We start from the raw sequence: 19569 nt of genomic DNA on the forward strand, positions 1-19569 counted from the left end.
CAAGAGGGTTTAGTTTTATTTGTCAAACTATGGATGTCTGATGTTTCTGCTTTTCAGACTGAGATACACAGAGAGTGACTACATGTGGATGTGTGAGAAGAGGAATTTAAAACAGAAGCTCCTAAAGAAGGAAAAATAAAAGAACTGTCCCAATCCTTTTATACTGCTTTTCTCGAACAAGAGTGTGTACCTTTAGCAAGTTCATCTTAACATATAGAAGACAGTGAATTTCCCTCCCCTGTGTTCATCCCTTCCACTTTAGGGAGGAGAAAGAATACATTCACCTGAAACCAAGTGAGCAAAGTTAGGAAAAGATTATGAATCTTAATTTCCATTGCCCCCTCTTTCCATCTTAACTTCCTTAAGGGATTGAAAAGACTTCCAGGTCCCCCTCTCACACCTTCCCTTTTCCTAAGAGCAACTAGACCCCCTTTTCCTGCCCCAAAGCCAATTGCATCAAGATGATGGGAGCTACAGTCAGATTTGGCCCCTAATTCACTTGATTACATAAAATCACTCCAGATAATTGTTGGCCCTGCTTCCTCACACTGTAGGCAGCATGTTTTGCTGTCCCCAGGGCACCATTGAGGGAGGGGAAAGTAGACCTACAGGACCCCAGCACACACACACACACACACACACACACACACACACACCCACACACACACACACACCCAGCAAGTGGTTCAAGAGGAAATAAATCCAAAGCATATCAAACAGCTTTTCATAACTTGGTTCCTCTGTTGCCTTTCACTCCAGAATTTGAGGAGAGAGGACAGCAGTACCCATGGCTTCCCTACTTATCCCAGATCTCTTATCCCTCTCTTTTCTACTTCTGACAGCCCTCCATCCTGATATTTGGATAAACTGTCGGAGAAGCTCACCAACTACCCCTTTACCTTCTCCCAACAAACAAGCAAAAATTTGAGCAGGCCTTGCTCACAGCCTGGTCTCCAGGACTAGAATTCTTTGGAGACTTTGGCTTAAAGTAATCATTCAGGCAATCCAAATCAGTTTTTTGTTTGTTTTAACCCCCAAGGAAGCAATTAAAAAATTTTTTTTCTTACAAGCAGGAAGTCTTGTTCCTTCAATCTTCAAGTCCTGTGGAGACCTGGGAGGTTGTAGGAAGAAAGGTGATCCCCCTGCCTCTCCCTGTGTCTTTTCTCCACATCTAGCAGGTCCATGATAAAAGTTGGTGTGGGAGTGGGGGAGCAGGGAATAAGAGTGCTTCATTATCTCCAGGCATCAGGCTTTGAGGCCTACCCATGCAAGAGGGCCTCCCAGGCCTCTGGCCTCCACTTCACCCTTCTTTCCAAGTCTAAACAAACAGAAAAGCCATCCTGACAGGTCACTTTGCTGCTTTAGAATCACCAGCTCAAAATGTTTCTTCTTTTATGACAACAGGCATGTTGAGAGGCATCTTCCTAATCCTTCAGCCCCAAAGAACTCCCCAAAGATGAAAACTCTTCTTCGTCCCCACTCCCTAAACTTGCCTTCTAATCTGCAAATTAGGCAGGCCTACTCACCAGAGGGAAGGGAGAAGAGAGGAGAGAGGAAGAGACAAAGAAGGCACCATGTTTAACTCTAGAAAAGTGAGACCCCCCAGGAGAGTCTGGCCCCTACAGACTCAGGGAGGGAGTGCCCTACTCTTCCACATCCCCTCTTCTGACATCCTCTGCCCCAAACCTATTGCTGGATCTTCTAAGGACCTTGGGAAACTGGAGTTGAGAGTTAAGATTTGTGTATTTGCTTAGAGTAAACTTCAGCAACTCTAGAGAGAAGGTGGGATGTTTCCAGGCCAGAAGGAGAAGGGGGAGAAAAAGAAACCATCAGACACTGACGTAAAACTAATTCACATCCACTGGTTTATTATTGATCACGGGGCATTTCACATCGACACTAAAATTCTTTATTGCAAGTTTTACAATAATCAAGTAAATTCAGTCCAAAAACACAATAACCATGATGGGGGTGGGGTGGGGTGTTCTACCTATAGACTGCCTCTCTGAACTGAAAGTTCATTTTTATTTTCTTTTGGCTCCTCAAACTGAACAGCTCTGAGAGGCTCTCCAGATGCATTTAGCTTTGTCTGCTGTCTTCCCCCTTCTCCTCCCAGCTCCCCCCAACAATAATACAAAAGAACTTCATAGCTTTGTTCTCCTTAAAATGACTTCCCCCTCACTAACCTCCCCTGGTGCATTTTCAATGCAAAAGGCCTAAGGAAAGAGGGGGGAAGGAGGAGGAGGAGGAGTACTGGCTTAAAAATCTTTTTCCTTCTTTCTTTTCCTCATTTCCCCTGAAATGCACCCAAACCAGACCATCACACCTTGCAATATATAATTTTTGCAGTTTTTTTCCCTTAAAAAATAAATAACCCCCCAAAATGGCCTTAAAAAAAAAAAAACAAAAAACCAGCAGGTACCATGCTAAGACAACATCACATGCTTAAAAGGGTCCTTAACAGTGGAAAGGAGAGAAGGGCAGGGGGCTTGTTTATCTGTTTTGTCTGTTTGGAACTGACAAGGGGGAAGGTGGGAGGAAGAGAGAAAAGAACCAAAATATATATATATATTAAATTCTATAAATAAGAGTCAATTTGTGTGTGAGGGGAGGATGGGGGGCCTGGGATAGGGGCAGGGTGTGAGTTATGTTTTATAACCTGGTAATGTCCTCTGCCCGTTGCTGCTCCGGCGGCGTGGCGCTCTGGGAGTGGTCTTCAGAAGTGCCCGGGGTGGCTGCGGAGAGGGTGCTGGGCGCAGCGCCGGCCGGGGGCGCTGACCTGACTTTGGTGTTGGGAAGTCGGTGGTCCTTCTTCCATTTCATGCGACGGTTTTGGAACCAGATTTTGATCTGCCTCTCAGAGAGGCACAGCGAGTGGGCGATCTCGATCCTTCTCCTTCGGGTCAGGTAGCGATTGTAATGAAACTCTTTCTCTAATTCCAGGACTTGCTGCCGGGTGTAGGCTGTCCTCGAGCGCTTGGGTTCCCCTCCGTTATAATTGGGGTTCACTGAGGGGAGGGGGGAAAGCAAATAGTGGGGTTCAAAGGCAGCAGGCTCCCCGCCCCCCACCCTCACCCCATCCTCAGCTCTGTTGGAACAGGAGGAGGGGGTGATGGAAATAAAGTCATCAAGCTAAATGGGTTATAAAGAAGTTGAAGGGAGCTGGAGACTTTGTAGTGTAATAAGAGGGGAATCCTCATTGTAACGACACTGAATTATTTATGCGCCCTTAGAAAGCGAGCATAGTTTTCACACATACATAACAGATCGTAGCACATGGCTCGGACTGCCCAGAGTAGCTAAGCCATAAAATTTATGGGGGATGTAATTACCCATTCTCGCTCGTAAATCCAGTTCAATTGTGCTAACCCAGAGTCGCTCCTGGAGAGAGAGGGGGAAGGAGAGAAAGGAGGACGGGGCCGGCGGGGGCCGAGGAGGGTGGGGAGCGCTGGGGAAGAGGGGAGGGGGAGAGCAAAAAGCAAAGTTGCCTACCCGTGCTAACGTGGATTTTTTTCATCCATGGGTAGACTATGGGTTGCTTGCTGGCGGCGCTGGAGGGATGGTCAGGGGCTGGCTGGCTGCAGGCTGGCGGGGCTGGGGACGGGGAGGCGGAGGCGCCTGAGAGAGGCGCCGGCTCGCAGAGCGGCTGTGATTTCTCGGGGTGGTGGTGGCCCGCCTGGGCCGGCCCGTGGCCTCGCGAATTGCCCGGCCCCTGGAGACTGGTGCAGCTATACTGGCGCTCAGGGTAGCTAGGGCGCGGAGGCGGTGGTGGGTACAGCTCCTGGTGGTGATGCTGGAATCCCGATTCCCTGGTCCGGCCGTAATATTCCGGACTGTGTTCAGGGATGTAGCTATTTTGCGAATATTCTTCGCATGGAGGAAATTTCGGATCGATGTAGTTAGAGTCCATCAAATACGAGCTCATGATCATTAATTTCTGGAGTGGAAAATAATTTTTCTCGCTTTGTCGTTTTTCTGCTCCATAAAGCCCTCCTACTAGCTAGCGACCCTGTAAAGTTACTTTCACCATGTGACTCCGCCGGCCAATCACACGGAGCAACCCAGTCCCCGGATAAGGAACCGAATCGCTTTATTCAAAATGTATCCAATTTTTTTTGTGTGTGGTGGTGGTGGTGGTGCTGGGGGGTGGTGGTGGTGATGTGGGGTTAGTTGGCAGGGGCTGGGGTGCCCCCAGTACACACCCCTCCGACTGACAACGCTCCCCTGCCAAAGGAGATGGGAAGCCCCCAGCTCCTTTCCAAAGCCTGGGCATTGGGAGGCTGTTGGGAGGCTGTGATTCAGCCCCCTCCCAGAGTCTCCCGTTGAACCTCCGGTGTACCCCTCGGGCCTCGGCTCCCGAGCTTTTCCAGAGATCCCCATTCATGGCGATCCTGTCTCAATCTGTGTAGGTCACGGGGCAGCGCCCCTCTTTCGCAGGAAGAGGAAGTTGAATGAGGACTGGAGTGGCGGTTGGATGGGGAGGGGCCCAGGCTGAGCCCAGGAGGCTGGAGAGCCTGTGGTACCCCGCCATCCAAGGAGACCAGAGTCCAGCCCTCTTCTCCATACACACTCACCCAACCCTCTGGCCAGGGGGCCGGCGAGGCAGGGTCCCAGCTGGACCAGGCAGGTAGAGGCAGCGGGATGCAAATGATTCTGACGTCATTTCTGGAGGTCTGGGGGTTGAGCCCCCGCTGAAGAGAGACAGGAAGTGGTTGGCAAAAGCATAGTTCAGAAGCCTTGCCCTCCCCAAGTGCCCACTGACCCTCCCTGCCCAGCCTGGAGCAGAGGATCTCTTCCGCTGGCAGTTGTTTCTGCTCTCCATTCTGCCTGGCCTGCCGCTTTCTGACAACTACCTCCAAGGCCGGTTCCCGAGGACCTGGGGCAAGGAGGAGAGCACTCTGCCAGGGGCCAGTCCCCTGGGATGGTGCCCAGCCAAGGCCCTGGGAGCTCTTCCTTCTCCATCCCCACAGAGGGCAGACCTAGCTAGGAGGAAGGCCTGCGTTAGTAGAGCCTGCTTCCGGCCAGGGATTGTATCCATGTAACACATGTGTTTACATGTAAACACGCATCCCCAAGGGTCAGCTCCAGGCTGCCTTCCAAAAACTGAGGGGTGAGCTCACGAAGCTGGGGAGGCTGGGCGGGACTCGGGGGTCTCCAGTCCATTCCTGCACCCTCCCCTCTCTCTTGCCACCCACCCACAGGAATAGCCTTGATGGTGGGGTGGCAGGGCCATGGAGGAGGGAGGGGGCAAGAAGAGCTGCTTTCTGACACCCCCCCCCCCCCCGCCAGCTAGGGGTGGCCACGTCATGCCACCAATTCTAATTAACTGATCCCATAACTCAGAGTTGGTGGGGGTGGCAGAAGGGAGAGCCCAGGGAGGGAGCTGGGTCCCCTTGTTGCACTTGATAACAATTATAGTTTAAAATCATAGCTTGCCGGGGCTCGGCTATATTTTACTTGATAACAATAAAAGTGACACATAAAGTTAACTGTTTATGTTTTATTTATTAGACTAAATCTGCCAGCGGTGGTAGGAGCGCTTGCCTCGTCGCTACAGCTTTTATAGGGCTGTAAAACGTCATAAATCAGTCTCGCGGAATCGCCCGCACTCTTTGTGTCGGCGGCGGCGCAGGGCTGGCGGCCGCTGGCTGCCTGCTCCCTCCTTTCCACGAAAAGTCGTAATGTGATTTTTTTCCCCTCTGATTTTATTATTATGATCGCCGCTGTGATTAGTCAATCTACCTTTAATTCGCCGCCCTACGCTGCCTCCTCCCAGCCCAGCCTGGTTGACACTTGAATAAGTACCTTTTAAAACGGCATAACAACTATTTGAGGGTTTAATTAGAACATCTGCAATTAAGGGAATGAGGAGGGGAAAGGGAAAAAAATAAAACCGTTGCGAGAGGGAGGCTGAAGGCAGGAGATTCCCAACCTGTCTCTCACCACCTTTGGGATGCCAGAGAGGGTTCTCACTTCCAAATTAGGGCTCACCTTGAGGTTGGAGAGCTGGGCCACAGCAGATGCCCCAAAGGACTGATTCCCTCTGCCTGGGCCCGTGGCCACCTTTCTTCCTGCCATGTTCAAGCCCCCTACCCTCACCCTAGGCTCACCAAGAGCCAGTGCTTGGGAGTCCCTGGAAACCTCTTGCCCAGAGGTCAGTGCCCACTTGCTGCCACTAGATGGGTGAGAGAACCGGAATTCCCTGGAGGCTGACCACCTCTTAGAGGCGATTCTCAAATTTCCAAAGTACTCCTGCCCACTCTTATCTGGGACCCTCTGCGTGTGAAGATTGGCTGGTTTGGTTGGAAGAGGAGCTTGAGACTCTGAGAAGGTGAAGGCTGCTGCTTAGTTGGTTTATTATTGGTGCTGGGGGGTGGGTTAATTACAAGTTGTTAGAAGTGCCAAAGGGAAACCAATGCTGACTGCTGTCCTACAGAAAAATTCTGAACCCAGCCCCAGCCCCCAACCTGGGGAGAGGCAGAACTCCAGGAGCTCAGGTAGGGTGGGGGAAAGGTTGCTGAAGGAGAAAGCCTTCCAGCCCCACCCCCATCCTCCCTTCTAGGCCTGCACCTGGATCAGGCTGCCCCACCCTATGCTGGCCAGGAATAGTCTCACCTCCACCTGGCTCCCCTCCTCCCAGCCCTCACTGTCACCTTCTACCAGCCCTGCCCCCGCCTCAACTTGCTTTTCTTCCTTCTTTTCACCCTCTTGGGCTTGCTAGGAAGTCCTTTCCAAGGCTCGGCCCATCTTACACCCCCACTCCCCAGGATTCTGAGCTCCTGCAGGTGCGTTGAGGGAAAGGGAGCACGAAACCCACTTTGGGCCAGTGTGTGTAGGCAGATCCAAGAGAGTTCAGATGCCTTCAACTGAATGCCAAGTCCATGTGCATTCATACTATTAATATTTATTGATGTATTAAGTGCCTCCTTATGCAGCCATAAATACGTGGAGTTTTCTTTCCAGGTTTGCACAGCTAATTTGACATTCGGATCCAGAAAGTAAAATCTGGGAGATTTCCCCAAATTTGTCCACATGTATCTACATCATTTACCAAAAAAACTCTCTTTGGGCTCCTATATCTCAGTAGCAAGAAAGTCGCCTATCACATGAAAACAGCAAGCCAGAGTCCGCTACACAGACACACACATACAAACATTTTCACCTGGATATTATTGCGAGCATAGAAATAAGATCCCTTCTGAGGGCTCCTGTACTTAGCGTTAGCTTAATGGGTTGGGGGGGGCCTAAAGCAGCTCTTGTCCGTGATGAATCCTTGTATCTCCTTTTGTGTTTTGCCCTCCTGCCTCATCAGCCCAGGGATCTCCAACCCCTGCTCTGCCCTCTACCTCTCTCAGCCCCAATTTTATTTTTTTAATTTTTTCTGATCACCTTTTGCCAGCCTCCAAACAATCACTCTCTGAATGCTACCCGCATCCGCCCCCCCCATATTCTTTCTAAATCTCGATCTGGTTTCTCTTTCGGAAACGTGTTTTAGTACAAAGCGCTTCCCTTCTGACACCGCTGAAGAAAAATATGTGTCCATTGTGTGCGAGGCCTTATTGTGCCCGCATTACCATACTGACCGTTGGATAACCCATATTCCTCCCCTCCCCAGTAACAAGCTGCCGGCTGAGAGACCTCAGCGACTCCACTGATTCTCTGCTGCATTAAAATCTCACCTCTCAGACTCCCTGGATTTTCCTAGGGAGAAAAATAGTGAGAGCCAACTCAGGATTTGGCGGGCAAAGAGAGGGAAAATGAGGTGTCATTCCTTTCCCCACTCTCAGAAGGACAGGATGTGACTGTGTGCGCGCGCGTGTATATATGGTTTTTGTTGTTGTTTTAGAGATTAAACATCACAACACGTCTCTTTCCTCTTCCTCAAATAAATTTGACTTTTAGATGGTATACCATCAAGTAATTCATTCCATTTTTTTTTCTCCAAGCAACTTGCAAACCCCCAAATAAAGCAAGACTCCCATTTTCCCCGCTGTGTGTGTATTTGTATATATGTATGTGTTTTGTCCCCTTCTAATGCCAGCAGGCAGGGCTAATGTATGCAAAAGAATATGCAAATGCTTAATTGATTTTTTCTTAAATCTCTTGTCAGTAAAAGTAATGAATTGGTCTAAAATGATTTTAATAACCCAGACGTGTCACCAGAAAATACTCAACCTTTTTTTTCTCCTGGAATCGCTTATAGTCTCAAAAAAAAAAAAAGCAATCATGGAATGTTAATTTGCCCCCCTTTAAAATATTAAAGATGAATTTCTCCTGTTTGTTCGGAGACCATAAGCAGGGTCCTCTCGTGAATTTCCCCCTCCTTGCTTTGCCTTCCTTGGAATTCAATTTTCCTCAAATCTCATTTAAAGTGGCTTTTTAAAAAGTGGCCGCATTTTAATATTGGTTAGACAGAGTGACCTGCATTTCACCTCGGGTGTTTGACTTGTTCCAATAGGTCACTGCCATGGGGTTATTGATGGGGAAACTCCATTGAAATTTGTCTCTTCGCAAATGGCCTTTAGATCTTCCAGTGAGTTCAATAACTAGTTATAATGTGGAAGGGGAAAAATGAAGGCCCTGGGCTAACGAATTTGATGTTTCATTTTTATGCTGGAGAAATTGTTAGTTAGAGGTTGGGTTCCCCATCCTCTTCTTTGCTCATCCTGGCCTCACTGACCCCTGCTCCCCACTCTCGTCCAAGGCTGCAGGATTATATCCTCTTTAAAACTAGGGTGGGGGTGTCCCTTTCTCCCCTTGATGAAAGCTTTAATTCTTATTTTTGTTGTTGTTATTGAAAAATTCTGACAGTGCTGCAAGAAGCTTGCGCTGCTGAGTATTTCTAACTTGAACTTTCCTGTTAGAGGTGGGTGAAAGGACTTTTACTTTTAAAGCACTCTAAATGTGGTTTTGAAAGATTTAGGAATTAGGCTGGCTTAGGGTAGCTTCCAGAGAGCTGACCTGGTGCTCCCAGAATTAAGAAGCCGATAGGAAGGTGGGGTTCCTTTTGGGGTTGATGAGGGCATCTCAAAATACTCTAATCTGTTCTTGGCCTCTGAGCTTCCAGGGACTCATGGGTTGAGGCACCCTAGACCAAGGAAGGCAGAGACAAGGATAGAGGGAGAATTCCATGGAGCAGGCAAGAGAATCCTGGGTCTCCTCCAGAGTCAGAAACAGAATTCATTATTGGGGACTTGGCCCAGGAACTGCTTGCTGAACTTCATAAGAAGGGTGCCTGGCAAAAGCCCAGTGCCCCCAAATGACGCGTTTTACTGGAGAGAGCAGAGGGGAAATTATTGGGGTGGGTGATGAAGATTTTACAAGGTGTCCCCTTTTTTCCTGGAGTTCTTAAGGAGTGGGGGAGGAAAGGGCAGGGGAGGAAAGGTCTTCATTTTATTCTCCCCAATTACAGCTAGGTCGGAGAGCCAGTGACTTCTCCAGAGAAGCCTCTGTGAGAAAGGGCTGTGGAGAGCTCTTCTTTCAGGCTGACCCAGCCATACCCAATCATTACCATCATTAACCTCAATAATAACAAGAACATCATTTCTTCACAAACAGAGCTCCCTGTGTGCCTTCTTTCCTTCCTCCAGAAACTGTTCCCTTTCCTTCTCTGGGGTCCCTGGGACCCCTAAGGGATCCAGTTAGCTCAGGCCCAAGTTTCCCCTTGATAAGCCTACCCACATCCCTTCCAAGCCTCCCTCCTTAGATAAGAGTCATTCCAAAAGCAAGCCTGGATTCCCAGGCTGGGGGAATCCAGACCGAGAGGAACATGTAAGTGCCTGAAACTAGGGTACCACCTTCCTCTATCCCCTTAAACCCGGAGGCAATGTCTTGGTGCCACCTGCACTCTCAGACAAACTTGCCTGGACAGATCCGGGCACTCCTGGGATCTGGGGAGCCGTCTTTCACTGCGTGCCGCAACCCCATAAAAAATGAGGGAGCCCGGAAAGGCCCATCGGTCGGTTTCAGGATCCGGCCTGGAGGAGGACATGCAGCCTGCTCTCCCCAGACGAGCGGGAATCAATAGCGATCTGTGATAAACCTCCCCGCAGCCCCTCGCGCTCCGGGCCGTGGCGGGCGAGCCCCATCCCCGGGCCACTCACCCGCCTCGGCCCATACCTTGGCCGCCTCCTCGGAACCCGGGACCCCCAACCTCTGGCCTCGCCCTCTCCCCGTTTTAATTACGTAATTGATTTTCGCTTTGGCCGCGCCGGGACGCCTCTACCTTCAGACTGTTTAAATTTTTCGGCTCCCTTTTTGCATTTCCGAGTCCTCTTGAAGGGCCGTCATTTAGAGACTGGCCCTCGGGCTGCTGGGTCAGGGCTGGGCTGCGGCCTCGCTCTACACTCCAACGAAATGGTCCTCCGGGGCTGGGCGGCGCGGCCCGCTGTGCAGCCGGCCCACCGCGCGGGGCTCCCACACTGCGCTCCTGCCCATCCGCTCTGCTGAATTATTTTGTGCTCCATTATTCTCTGATAGAAAAATATTCCGGGTTGGAGTGAGCACTCCACGCCTGGGCTCGGAGCCGGGCCGCTCGGCTTTTTTGTCTCTTCACCGGCATGAAGTGTGTATGTCTGGGAAGGTCAGGATGGAGACCCGAGGAAGCGCAATGCCCAGGCTGCAGGCTCGGCGGGGAACTCCAGCCTCTCCCCCCAAAGACCTGGCCCCGCTGGCGGCCCAGAAGCGCCGGAGAAGCGGATTCGGCTGCAACTTTCCGCCACTCGGCCCGCGTGGAACCGCAAGGCCGGCGACCCCCAGCCCGCAGTGGGCTGTTGGGTCTGATTTTCTCCCCACCCCCAGACAGAGGCCCCAGCACTCCGGCAGCCCCAGCGGGCACCCGAGCGGCCTCTGGGAGGAGGCACCGGGGTCGGCAACACGCGGGTCATCCCTACACCGGAGTGACCGAAGGTGAGGCGAAGAAAGGGAAAAAGGGGAGGCATTTTCACGGATGGGAAGACCAGATTTGGGGTGGGGAGAGGACGGGGAAGACGCGAAAACTTAAAAAGGAGCCCCTTCTCCCACCGTGGCTGACTTTCCCTGTCTCTCCTCCTCCGGACAAAAAAATAAAAGAAACCCTCCTTTTTCCTTCCTAAACTGCTGGTCTCCTGCTTAATCTCTCATCTATTTACAAGTAATAAACACTTCTCTGATTATTCTCCCATGTCCTGTTCATTCTTTGATCTTTTCCAACGAGGCAAACTATGAGTTACTATTAGCCCTATTTTATGATTCTATTTTTCCCTCAGGGAGAGGAGGGAGTTGGGAATGTCTTTCTCACTGGGGAAGAAGTTCAGGGAAACTTGATCACAACCTTCTCCCCTGTCCCCCACAACCTGCAACACCCCAATCCTTGCTCCCCCAGCCCCCCTTCCCCCGCGGCAATGTTGCCGGGTAAATAAGAGTCCGCCTGCCTGGCTATTAGGATTCTGGAGACGTTGGCATCTGTAGCAATCATTAGTCAAAGCCGCGGAAGCCGAAGGAGCCGAGGAGTTGGACAGAAAAAATCTTGGAAATGATATACAGGAGCCGCGGAGGCATCAATCCCCGGCCGATAAGAGCTCGGCTGCCGGGAGTGAGGCAGCCGCTTAATTGGGCCCTGGGCACCAAGAACAATTGGGGAGGAGGCATTTATGGGTAGGGCAGTGACCCTCGCACCATTTGGGCACCCTCCAAAAATAGGGGGAGACTTGAACATCTTTCCCCAAATTTCAAAGGCCCAGTTGTGTTGGGGAGACTCATGCTTCCCTCCCTCAACCTCTCCACCCTGAGAGCCAAGAGGAGCATAGTCCTAGGACTCTTCCCTTTTCTCTCCCTTCTTAGCGGCTGTTCTGGGAGGTCCTGCAGGTTGGGGAGATTGGGCTGGGATTTCAGGTCACAGGGAAAGCCTGGAGAGGGCTGTGGTCCCTAGAGCAGGTTTTTAGGAGGCAGCTAACTCCTTTGGACTCTATTTAGTGGGAACCTTGAAGACAGGAACAGAATCACTCTCTTTAATAAGCAAAACAGCCAGAAAGATATTTGTTCCCTATCCCCAATAAAGGCACTCACCTTATGTCTTTATTGACACAGAGATAGACAGAGAGATGAATTAAGTTTATATCCTTCTGGAGGGAGATCTATGCCCCTACATATAGATACATGTATTATGGAACCATCTCTAAACATACTTTCAAATATTTAAGTTTGCAGCAAAACTGCAAAGACTATAAAGATCTCCAAATATGTAGCTTCAATATGTAGCTATTTTATGAGTTGGGGCTTTTGCATAAATCTAGATAAATTTTTCAAAATAGAGATTGAGCAACACACTCAGAGTCTTTTTCCAACCAAGGGGAAAGAAAAAGCTCACCAAATATTCATCCAGATATTTAGGGAGTGCTGTACCAATACATCCCAGCCTATACATCCAGCACTATAGAGAGATTGGTAATGTGCACACAGAAATCTGACAGAGGACTGTTATGTTCACTGTGGATCTATAAATCTAAAGATCTATAAATCTGCATTTAAATGTGGAGTAGAGAGATATGGAAAACATACATCCTATTATACACGGAGTGATCTATAAATATATTTTCCCGTATACAGCTATGGAAGTGCTCAGCTCTCTATAAAGGCAGTGTATTTGCATCGAGCCTTAGGAATGAGGGAGATTCTCTGATGGTTGCGGGTTTGGGATGCCCCAACTCAGACTTCTCTGGGAAATGAAGGAGAGTAAACTGGAGCCTGTGCAAGTAAGTGCTAAGAGGGCCCAGGAATTCATATAATCTATGGCCTCATTTCCAGCATACGGGGCATTTCTCTGGCTATGGATAGGAGCCCTGATGTCTGGGCCTGAAAGCATCCTAACTTGTAGCCTGAACTGAGACAGAGATAGAAGCCTCTTTACTTCTTTTCCCTTTAGCTCCCTAGCCCAAAGCTGGCAGAGGGACCCTTGAGAAGCAGGGGTGTCTTTAGGAGGGAAAGGGTCATTAACATTACAAAATGGAGCCATTTAGGTAAAATGCTTTTTTTTTTTTTTTTGCTACAGTTCAGTTAGTAAGGAGGCTGTGGGCTTTCACTCACACCCCAGCATGCATCTTAATTACATAAATCCCAGTCACTGACTGCAGAGAGTTTCCTCCATTCATATAATGCTAGATGATGCCTCAGTCCCATCCCCTCTCTTCATGAGCTCTCTCTTACACACCCAAAGTCCCACCTTGTCAAGAAGGGGTTTGGGGCTCAGGAAATGCATCACAGGGAGATGGCAGCCCCACAAGAGAGTAGTGCCCCCAGGAGTCATTGTATCTACCACCAGACTCAGAAGCTGATTACCTTCCATGTTACTTGTTTTTTAACTGAGGGGTTGGGGGAACCAAAGTCTGCATGGGCAAAAGAAAATGAAAGATGGTATGATTTTTAAATCTGGAATTTTAAGGAGAACTATGGCCATACCACCCAGAACATGCCGAATTTAGAGGGGTCAAATCACCAGTGAGCCCTTTTCATATTGGAGGCAGAGGATCTGGGGCCCCTGGACTTGCTTTGATTTTTCTGCTTTGGTTTACTGGGGAAAGGGAAGTAAGAAGGGCCCCAGGTGGGCTTGGGGAAGTGCAATCCAATCTAGTTGGCCAGTTTAGGGGAGAGTGATTTACAAAGCAAAAGCTCAAATGCTACTTCCTGAGAAGTCACCAGATCAAAACAACCTCCTCCAGGTTTTATGACCCACCACTACTCCCAACAGGAAAAGCACCCTCAATAAAGCCCCAGCCCACATCCCCATCCTCCACCCAGAGGAGGGGGAGAGACACAATCCAAAATGAGGGACCTGACCCTTACTCTCTTCATTCACACACACACACACACACACACACACACGCACACGCTGGGTTTTCCAGCCAGAAAATTAACTTTTTAAAGAAGCATTTTATAGACAATAATTTTCTCCACTATCTGAGCAAAGAAGCAGCCCTGAGATATTTGGAGTTTGATCCTGAAGAGTGGATTTGATCAGATAAGGATCTGGCTTCATGGTCTCACACTGCCTTCCAACTCCCCTACAACTCAACAGGCCAACAGGACACTAAAGACACCAAGAGCCTGGCTGCCACCCTCTGTGGGGGCTGCTCCAGGGGTTTGGTTTTCCAGGGAAGCAGAAAGGAAGAAACTCAATAGTTGCTTGGGGCTTGAGGGCATGAGTGTGGAGGGGGAGGACAAATGGTCTTCAGGCTGGGCTGATGGGAAGAACAGAGCAGGACAAGGACTGGGAAGTTAGTTTAAGGCTGGTTTACTGTGTCCCGCCTCGGCTTCTGACCTCTTTAATACCGTACTTGGCCACATACATATACTTTTGTGTGTGATGTTCTGGGCCGGGGGCTGGGAGAAGTGGGACTCTTTCCAGGGCAGAACCTAGCCTCCTCTAACTCTGTCAGAGCTGTGACACATGCAGAACTAAAGAGATCCCAGGGAATTAAGCCCACCATCCCACCCCCTAATATGGGGCTGCACATCATGGCAGAGCTTTCTCTGTGTTTGAGTCAGCTGTAGAGAAGTAGCCTCCTTCCTGTACTTGCTCCCCAGCATACCCAGAGCCTCCTGGTCAACCTTTCATTGTAGCTTCTAAGGCCTGGTTATCAGAAGCCGAACAAGGTCCTAGACAGCCCAACTTTCCCAAGTCCTAAATTTCATTTCCCTCCCACTCCCCACACAGTGGATCTTCCTAGCAGTGGAAGAAGAAAATGGATCCCAGAGTTCTTCTGTAGGACTCAAGGACAAAGAGATCTCTATTACTTCAGCTCCTCAGTCCAGACTCCTTGGGCTCCTGGGGCCCTATCAAAGCAGTGAAGGGAAGTACTAGAACAGGTACACCATTCGGGTTTACAAAGACCTAGTAAAAAGGATGAGATATTCCTGGCTCTCTAACAGCTAGCCTCTTCTTTAAATTGCATCTCAGAAAGCCAAAGAGCCCGAGCTTGGGGGGTCCTGAATCCAGATTCTCTCCCTTCTCCACAGCTAAGGGCTCCAGGGTCTACAATCCCACTGAGGAGGAGGCTCAGAACAGTGCTTGTCTCTTCAGGAAAAGAAAGCACAGAACTGAAGCCCTGGGCAATGATGTTTCCGTTGAGAAACTCAACCCAAAGTAATTACACAAAGAGAGGGAGAGGCAAAGAGACAGATAAAGTTGACCTGGATATTAGGAGGGGCTGAGGCAATAAAAGCTCTCTTCCCAGTGCCTGCTTAGAAGGAGCCAGCCACACCCCTCCCCCCTTCTTGCCTTAGTTTCATGGAATCTGGAAACTCCAGCATGAGATATCCACACTAGAGGTGAGGATTGGTCTTAGACAAGATTACCACACCATCTACCAGGGAAAAATAAGTTTGTGTGCTCTAATTCTAGTTCATGAAAGAAGTCAATAGAATGGTGGGATTGAAGGTAACTTGGGAAGTGAGGGCCCAGTGGTTTCTGAGAAGAGCTGCCCTTCCTCTGGCTTTTCATTCTAATCCTTCCCACCTGGTCTGTGGCATTGTCCCCAAATCAGCCCCACCTAGAAAGCAAACTACCACCGCGGGGATGCTGACAAAGCCCAGCTCAAACTGGGCTATCCCTTGACACCCCCAGAGGAGGGCTTGGAGGTCTGGGGGCACCACCCATCAGAACTCCTGCTGCTCAGTCAGCTCAAAGAGGGCAGGAGATCAGCAGAGAAAGGGGAGGTTGCTGGTGCGGGTGGGGGTGGGGGGGGTGCAGCTGCGGGGATGGGGGGTGGTGGTGGAACTCAATCAGAAAATTAACCCTGCAACAAAGCCCTGGAGACTGAGGGATGGGGGATGAAATGCCTGGGTCTGGACCTGAAAAGCAAGTCAGTTGGCTCAGGGCCCAGTCCAAGTGTTCAGGAGACACATGCACTCCTGCCATACACGCACACTGTCTGCACCATCAGCTGTTTTGCTCAGAAATAGTTTATCACCCATTGCTTATTCTGACCTGACCCATGTAAATATAAACACTAAAACCCACATCTTCAGTGGCTGTGTCCTTTGATAGCCATTGGCCAGGATAAAGCAGCAGCAGCAGTGGCATATCTTGTTAAAAGAATGGAAAGGAAGGGGACTTAAATCCATCAACTGTTTCATATGAGAGCAGTGAGGCAAGGGTCCTGGTTTTCTGTGCTGATTCCCTTTTCCAGACTTGAAGTTACTCAACAAACTAAAGGTACCAAACACAACTTTCAGAAAGTCTCCACTTTTGCTGCCTTCCCCAACCACGCCAGAGGCACTTTGATAAAGCTAGTGACTTCTGGAGCATTTCCAGGAAGAAAATTGAAAGAGATCGCTTCTAGTCGCTCCACCTGTGCTCAAGAGGATAGGAAGAGAATAAAAACGAAAAGTTGTGCAAGGTAAGTGTATAGGGAATAATCACAGAATTTGAATTCAGGGCTGGAGTTTGCATCCACACCCACTGTACAGCCTAATCGAAAGGGCATATCTATAAAGTGCAGGGAATTGGGTAGGATCACACAGGAGAACATGGAGTAATGCAGAGGATGCCCATACAACTTCCAGTCCCAGTACAATTGAGATTGACCTCGAAATACAACTTTGTTAGAACTAGAGGACAAAAGCCGCGGACTCCTGAGAGCTGGGTAAGGGACAGAGGGAAGGGGTTGGAATATTCTCAGCATCACTTATTCCCTTCACATCATAGACGGGGAGGACCCAGAAACTAAAGAGGGTGGTGGGGAGGGAGGAGGAAGAAGAGAGCAGGGAAGGGTGAGACCCTTTTTGGCTGATTGGTTAGTGGAGGCCATGTGACCCTGCTTAGCATATTTCTGATTGGTTGCTTGACCTCTTCTAGGGTTAAAGACCTAGAAACAAAATTAAAAGCTTTCCAGGTTAGTTGGGGCACCTGATGGACTGCCCATCCCCCTACTCTAGAGAAACCTCAAATTCCAGTGTGGGGGAGGGGTGGGAGAACCAAAAATTTCAAGACCTGTTGTACTACTACTTCCCTTTATATTAGTCCTACAAAACAAAAGAAGAAGAAGAAAAAAAAAACGCTCTGGCAAATTATTTGAGAGGAAGGAGGATCTATTAAGGGGTGATATTTACATGGAACTTTTGAGCCTAAGAAACAGGAAAAGAAGACGAGGAAGTTATAGAAACCCTCCAAGAAATGCTATGTAAGTCTGTTAAACAGAAGCACGCTCACCCTGCTACACAGAGCTGAGAGAACTAGGCCTGCGATCTCGCCAGGAGTGGGGGAAGGTGGTGAGTCTTGCCTGGGTGTGGAACTTTGGCCCTGCTTAAATTCTTTATTGAAGACCATTAGATTTGCTCCCTGAAGTACTAGGGAGGCCAGAGGGAGGGGAAGAGTCAAGTTATAGACCAAGGGAAACTCCCATCTCCCTGCTGCTTGAATGGAAAGTTTCCAGAAACTCTCCAAATTGGACTAGTGGGGAGGAGGAGAAGGGAGGAGGGCCCATAAAGAACAGGAAAGTTAATTCTCCTCTGGGCCACTGGAAGGAGTCCGTTGGGATCCTGCCACTTTCCCGGAACATAAAGGTGTGGGAGGCTGGTGGGGCAGGTGGGTTGTGAGGGACTGAGGACCCAGGGGGAGGCTTTTGGACTTTTCCAGCAGGGTGCCTGTGCTCCTCACACAGGTGACAGTCCCCTGAGGGATGCGGCTCCAACTCTGACGCCCAGTGCCCAGTGTCTTTGGGTCTCTGTCCCCCCTCACCCTGCCAGAGTCTGCCTGGGCTCCCTGCCTCTGCTTGATTGCCTGCTTCTGCCTCAGTCTCTTGGGCGGCAGGGGCTCAGTAGCAGTGTCCTCTTCCAGTCATCCAACCGCACCTCTCCACACCGCAGGCACCCAGAGCTGCTAGCCCCCAGGGCAGTCAGTCCCTCCAGGCGGCTCACTCCCTCTCCCCATCTGCTCCCCTTCCCTTTCCCAGGACTTAAGACGCTACACCCTCGAAGGGCCCGCCTTTTGGCCCGGCTTCGGAATCCCTGGCCCCTTCAGAGAACCTGAGTTCCTAGGTTGTCAGGTAGGGTACACACTCGAAGGTGTGGAGGACACGTGCCTCCATGTCCCACGACACCTCTAGGAAGGAACATTCCTAGAAACTTGAAGGGAGCCCAAGCCTGAGACTGGCCCCAGGGTGCAAACCCATATTGGGTCCTGAAGGCTCCATCCCCCAGAGGCCATTCTCTCCTCAGAGCTGAGGGACTTCCCTGGCCAGGCTCAATAAAGATGTTACCTCCACTCCCACACCCATTTACACTCCACTCACAGCAGGAGCCTCCTGGCCTCCAGGGCCTAGTTTTACCTCAGGCCAGTGCTGGGGACACCAGGAAAGATCTCAACAGCTAGAGGGAGAGAGGGAGGCATGAAACCATACTGGCCCCAGACCGGCTAAGACCCCCAGACTGTGGAGACTGGGACAGCTGCCCATTTAGGTCTGGTGGTGAAGAAAGAAAGAATGTTTGGGGACCTCCTGGGCTCCATCCTCTACCTTTAAAATGCTTCTGCCGTTTCAGGTCGCAGGCTCAGTAGTCTCACACTCTCCTTCCCTGGCCCCCTCCCCAGCGTCCCGCCCTGCCTTGGTCTCTGGGCCACTGGCCAAGGCTGAACTGGCCCCTCCCCAGGACAAAGGCCCCAGAGGCCCTTTGCGCTTGCGCCTAGAGTTTACACAGTCCTACAAACACCAAACATCCCTGTGTCTGCCGCTGTCTTTCTTCCCAATTGAGAAGGGAAAGGGGGTCAGGGAGACCTAGTGAAGCTCTAAAGAATCCAAGTCTCTCTTTACCCCAGTTAACTTGCATTTGGAGGAACTAAGGGGCTGGGAGTGGGGAGGGCTGGTCTGAGGAGACAAACTCCCCCATCCTTCTACCTCCCAGCGGCTTCTCTTTCTCTCCCACCATGGCCTGGGGAGGCCTTCTTCCCCTCCCCTTAATGAGTGGGAACTGCCTCCTATCTGGAGCGGGGTTGGGGGGACATTAAGTAAATGGGAGAAAGGGTCAGAGAGAGAGAAAATTAACTTACAGCGTTCGCCTGGGATTCATTTGCGAAGATGTAACCTCTCTCACCATCATCCCCAGCGCCGTAATCCCCTCTAACTGCCAGGCCCTCTGTCCTAGCATTAAACCTCACCAGCAGCTGCGTGGCTGGACAGTTAAGATTATATATGATGTAAATATATTGTGGGTTTGTCAGCTCTCCCTACACCATAAAACTTGGTTTAATGACATCACGTGGTCCCCCAAGAGCCACTCACGGGCTTGCCTTCAGGCCATTCACATAAATAACCTCCAAAAGTTTCAAACTCCTAAATTCACATAGAAGCCATGCGTATTTCTCTAATGCTCAGTTACACTAAAAAGCCCTTTTGCTGCTCCTTTGCCCCACCCCCACACACCCCTTGCAGGGTGGGGGGGGGGGAGGAGTGGATCCTTATTTATTTATTTACTTACTTACTTATTTCCATAAGGACCTGTCGCCTTCAAGGTCGTGTTGATATTTTTCTTCCTCCTATTTTTTTTTTCCTCCTCTATCCTCTAATTGTTCAGAGTGGGCCGTGTACCCCTCTTCCCACT

General features: G+C 50.1%; 1 protein-coding gene across 4 annotated transcripts; it reads right to left on the reverse strand.

The window, feature by feature from the left end:
- Nucleotides 1-1842: 1842 nt before the first annotated feature.
- Nucleotides 1843-19165, reverse strand: HOXC4 (homeobox C4). 4 transcript variants are annotated; one of them, XM_059886694.1, is made up of 4 exons: nucleotides 19019-19165; nucleotides 4575-4691; nucleotides 3493-3937; nucleotides 1843-3008 (listed from the first exon to the last, which is right to left on the reverse strand). In XM_059886694.1, the coding sequence occupies exons 3-4, from the start codon at nucleotides 3929-3931 to the stop codon at nucleotides 2653-2655; spliced, it is 795 nt and encodes a 264-aa protein (XP_059742677.1). In that variant the 5' UTR covers nucleotides 3932-3937; nucleotides 4575-4691; nucleotides 19019-19165; the 3' UTR covers nucleotides 1843-2652. The 4 variants fall into 4 exon arrangements, with proteins under 4 accessions (XP_059742677.1, XP_059742676.1, XP_059742675.1 ...); XM_059886693.1 differs by lacking the exon at nucleotides 19019-19165 and adding an exon at nucleotides 4854-11327; XM_059886692.1 differs by lacking the exon at nucleotides 19019-19165 and adding an exon at nucleotides 4854-11325 and having other exon boundaries at nucleotides 3493-4428.
- Nucleotides 19166-19569: the final 404 nt, after the last annotated feature.

Source organism: Bos taurus, chromosome 5 (assembly GCF_002263795.3).
Source record: "Bos taurus isolate L1 Dominette 01449 registration number 42190680 breed Hereford chromosome 5, ARS-UCD2.0, whole genome shotgun sequence".
Lineage (NCBI taxonomy): Eukaryota > Metazoa > Chordata > Mammalia > Artiodactyla > Bovidae > Bos > Bos taurus.